Here is a 3,410-nt window from a genome sequence, read left to right as displayed (position 1 = left end):
AAAAAAAAAAAAAAAAAAGAAAATTTAACCTGTGAAAACATAGTAAAGATCCTGGGAGCAACAGAAATAAAGAGCAGATACATAATTTTAAATGGTTCAGTAAAATGGCATTCAGAACTGTAATTGGCAGTGATGAGTTTTAAAGGGTAAAGTTGCTCACTTATGCTGGCAGAGGGCGGGCTTCCAGGCCTGGGAGATGACTGGCATCTCTGTTGTGTGGTTTCCCTGCCTTCCCTATGTTCCCTGGGCCTGGTTGTGCTGTGGGACCAGAGGCCAGCTGGCACCTCCGGCCCCACACACAGCTCTACTAATAGCTCCCTCTCTCCTGGACAGAGTATGAGGGCTGGTGGGTAATGCATTGGTCCCTTGGTTAGAGGCAGGGTCAAATGATGGAAGTTGAAGAGAGGGAACTCTACCTATAGGCAGAGAAGTCCTAAAAGATGTGGTTTTAGATGAGGGTTTGCCACTTACTGCCCAATGCACCTGCCCTTCCCTGCCAGATGGCACAGGACCTTCATAAAGGAAGCCTACAAGGAAAAACATCTTTCTACTGAGGCATTAGTTTGGCCTGTTCTAAAGGCCCAGCTCCCTTCTCCCACCAAATCTCAAAGTGGCTCTTTCCAGCTGGCTTCTGTCTTGCAGGACAGTAGAGTCTAGCCAGCCACTTTCTTCCCCACTGTGTTGGTCAAGTCCCTGCTGCTGAGAACTCTCTCCTGCCAGCTTGGCCCTATCTATCGCCATGGCAACAGCCAGCTGCTGCTTAGCACCAGCCTGGAGGTTGGGCACAGAGAAAGGATAGCCAAGGGAAGCACACACTGAGGTGTCCTCACTGCTGGAGGCCTGGGGGGATACAGAGGCTTATTTGGGGACTCCGGGTAGTCTGTGATGGGTTTGTTTTCTCAGGGAGAAGCCACAACATTTGAAAGGCTTGACATCCTCTTATTCCTTCATACTGTATAGATAAAGTTCCTCTGCCACAGTAGCTCCAGTACTGAGGCCCATTCTTTCACATTGGAGCACACTTTGCTCTTGTACTTGACACCATAATGACTTCAAAGAAGGTTACAGAGTTGGGAGTATACCTCTGCTTGGGCCTGCTTTAGATATAAGACCTGCCCTTTGATGTAGATGGATTAGAATTCAAAACTTCACCATTTCTCTGTAACCCTGGACAAGTTAACTCTTAGGAATGATAGGTAATATGTACTGTCAGGCATTGTGTCATGAGCTTTCCATGCATTATATTATTTGATTCTCACAGTAATCTTGTTAGATGTAGTTATTTGTTTGTACTTAATTCTCATTCTTCAGATAGAGAAACATGCTCAGAAAATTTGCCCCACATAAGCCCAAATTTGACTCACTCTGAAGCCCATGTTCTTTTTTTTTGAGACAGAGTCTCACTCTGTTACCCCAGGCTAGAGCGCTGTGGCATCATAGCTCACAGCAACCTCAAACTCATGGGCTCAAGTGGTCCTCTTGCCTCAGCTTCCCAAGTTGCTGGGACTACAGGCAAATGCCACCATGCCTGGCTAATTTTTCTGTTTTTAGTAGAGACGCGATCTCGCTCTTGCTCAAGCTGGTCCCTGAGCTCAAGGGATCCTCCCACCTCAGCCTCCCAGAGTGCTAGGATTATAGGCATGAACCACCACACCCAATCTGAAGCCCATGTTCTTAATCACTGTTCTATACTAATCTTATATTGAATTAATCAACTCATCTGTAAAATTGGGGAAATAACCTCCCGAGATAATTGTATTGTGCAGATTGAATAAAATAATTTGGTAAAAGTATCCCATGGAGGTAAAGCACTAGCAGATACTGTCAGCTATGTCACTGGGAAGGAGAAAGATGCTTGCACCTCTGGGTCCTGAAGAAGTCTTCTCTCTCCTGCTCTCCTAGAAGGTTACTCATGGCATTCAGAGCTCTCTGGTTTCCAAAATCTCAGAGCCTGGTTCATTCCCTGTCTTCACAGGTGATTTCCATGGTGCTGGTGGCTGTGGGAGTGTATGCGAGGCTAATGAAGCACGCAGGTGAGCATGGGTCTCCCTCTACCTCCCCAGGACTCTGGCCATGCCCCTTCTCCACTTCCTCCTTCAGCCCTGGCCCTCTTGCATGCCCTCTTGTATAAGCTTTGGTGCTCAAGAAGGCAGCCTCCTTGCAGCCAAATCTTACTGGTCTACTTCGGTGTCAGACCTCCCATACCAGTTCACCTGGATTTCCCTGAGCCCCCATGAGTCTTCCATGTTAGGCTTAGGAGTGTCTGAGAAAGAAGGGAGGCCTCTGGAAGCAGAGTAATCAAGGGCTTTAGCTCCTTCCTAACTCTGTCCTGGAGAAACTCAACCTCCGTTCCTGCACTCATTTCCTGCACATTCTGTCTCCAGGAAACAGAATCTGCAAAGCTGGTGAGCCTAATGCCATTCTAATTCTTTTCTGGAGCGAAAGCAGCCCCTCCTCTCTTAAGCCCAGGAATAAAGGCTCTTACATTGTTAGTTCCTCAAATTAAATGCCACAACCCCATCTGGGCCCTTTTTCTCCCCGTGGGGAGATTCCCCAGCCAAGGGAAAGAGAACAGTTTGGGAGCACCCTCCCACCCCATCCTTGAGTGCCCCTCCATGGGCATCAGGCTCAGACCACAGGATGACTCCTCCACCAGAAGCAGCCTTGGCCTGCCTGGCGGTGGATCCTGCCATCCTGCTCATCGTGGTGGGTGTCCTCATGTTCCTGCTCACCTTCTGTGGCTATATCGGATCCCTCCGTGAGAACATCTGCCTCCTGCAGACGGTGAGTGGTCAATGGCTCCCACCAGAAAGGCCTCCCAATGCCGTTCCTATGGCTTTCCATTTTCTCTGTCCCACTTTCCCCCAAGGCCTGTGCTGTCCACTTCCTCACTGTAGAACTCAGCCCCAGGTGACCCAGTACTCGGTGACCATCCCAGGACAATGTCCCAGAGGCAGCTGCCTTTCCCATGTGGGGGGCATCTGGGAGATGTGCCCAGTGACTGCCCAGGGAGGGGCTGCTGCCCAGAGTGGTAACCGGAATCTCCTCTTCCTGCCTGCTCCCCACAGTTCTCCCTCTGCCTCACTGCCGTGTTCCTGCTACAGCTGGCTGCTGGGATCCTGGGCTTCGTTTTCTCAGACAAGGTAACACTGGAAGCCCAGCGTTACCTCCTCAGGTGTGACCTGCCCATGTTTAGCCTACTTAATTAACCACAGCACTCTTTCCCTTGAGAAACATCAGGCTATGAAAGGTTCTCATTAGGAATGAGTGAATGGCCCTTAAGGTCACCATATTTGAAAAGAATTTCAAAGTTTTTTTTTTAGACAGAGCCTCAAGCTGTCCCCCTGGGTAGAGTGCTGTAGCATCACAACTCACAGCAACCTCCAACTCCTGGGCTCAAGCGAGTCTCC

The 3,410-nt window shown here is 49.4% G+C and overlaps 1 protein-coding gene across 1 annotated transcript in view; it reads left to right on the top strand.

The window, feature by feature from the left end:
* Nucleotides 1-3,410, top strand: part of TSPAN33 (tetraspanin 33) — a 22,957-nt gene that overhangs the window by 14,342 nt on the left and 5,205 nt on the right. The window contains exons 2-4 of the mRNA XM_003789743.3: nt 1,976-2,033; nt 2,657-2,784; nt 3,069-3,143. Coding sequence (XP_003789791.1) covers nt 1,976-2,033; nt 2,657-2,784; nt 3,069-3,143 — 261 coding nt within the window. The remainder of the gene's footprint in view (nt 1-1,975; nt 2,034-2,656; nt 2,785-3,068; nt 3,144-3,410) is intronic.

The sequence above is a fragment of the Otolemur garnettii genome, unplaced genomic scaffold (assembly GCF_000181295.1).
Source record: "Otolemur garnettii isolate 467f Iridium unplaced genomic scaffold, OtoGar3 scaffold00037, whole genome shotgun sequence".
In the NCBI taxonomy this organism is placed as follows: Eukaryota; Metazoa; Chordata; class Mammalia; order Primates; family Galagidae; genus Otolemur; species Otolemur garnettii.
The sequence above is the reverse complement of the archived record's forward strand: the minus strand, read 5'-3'. Positions and strand labels throughout refer to the sequence as shown.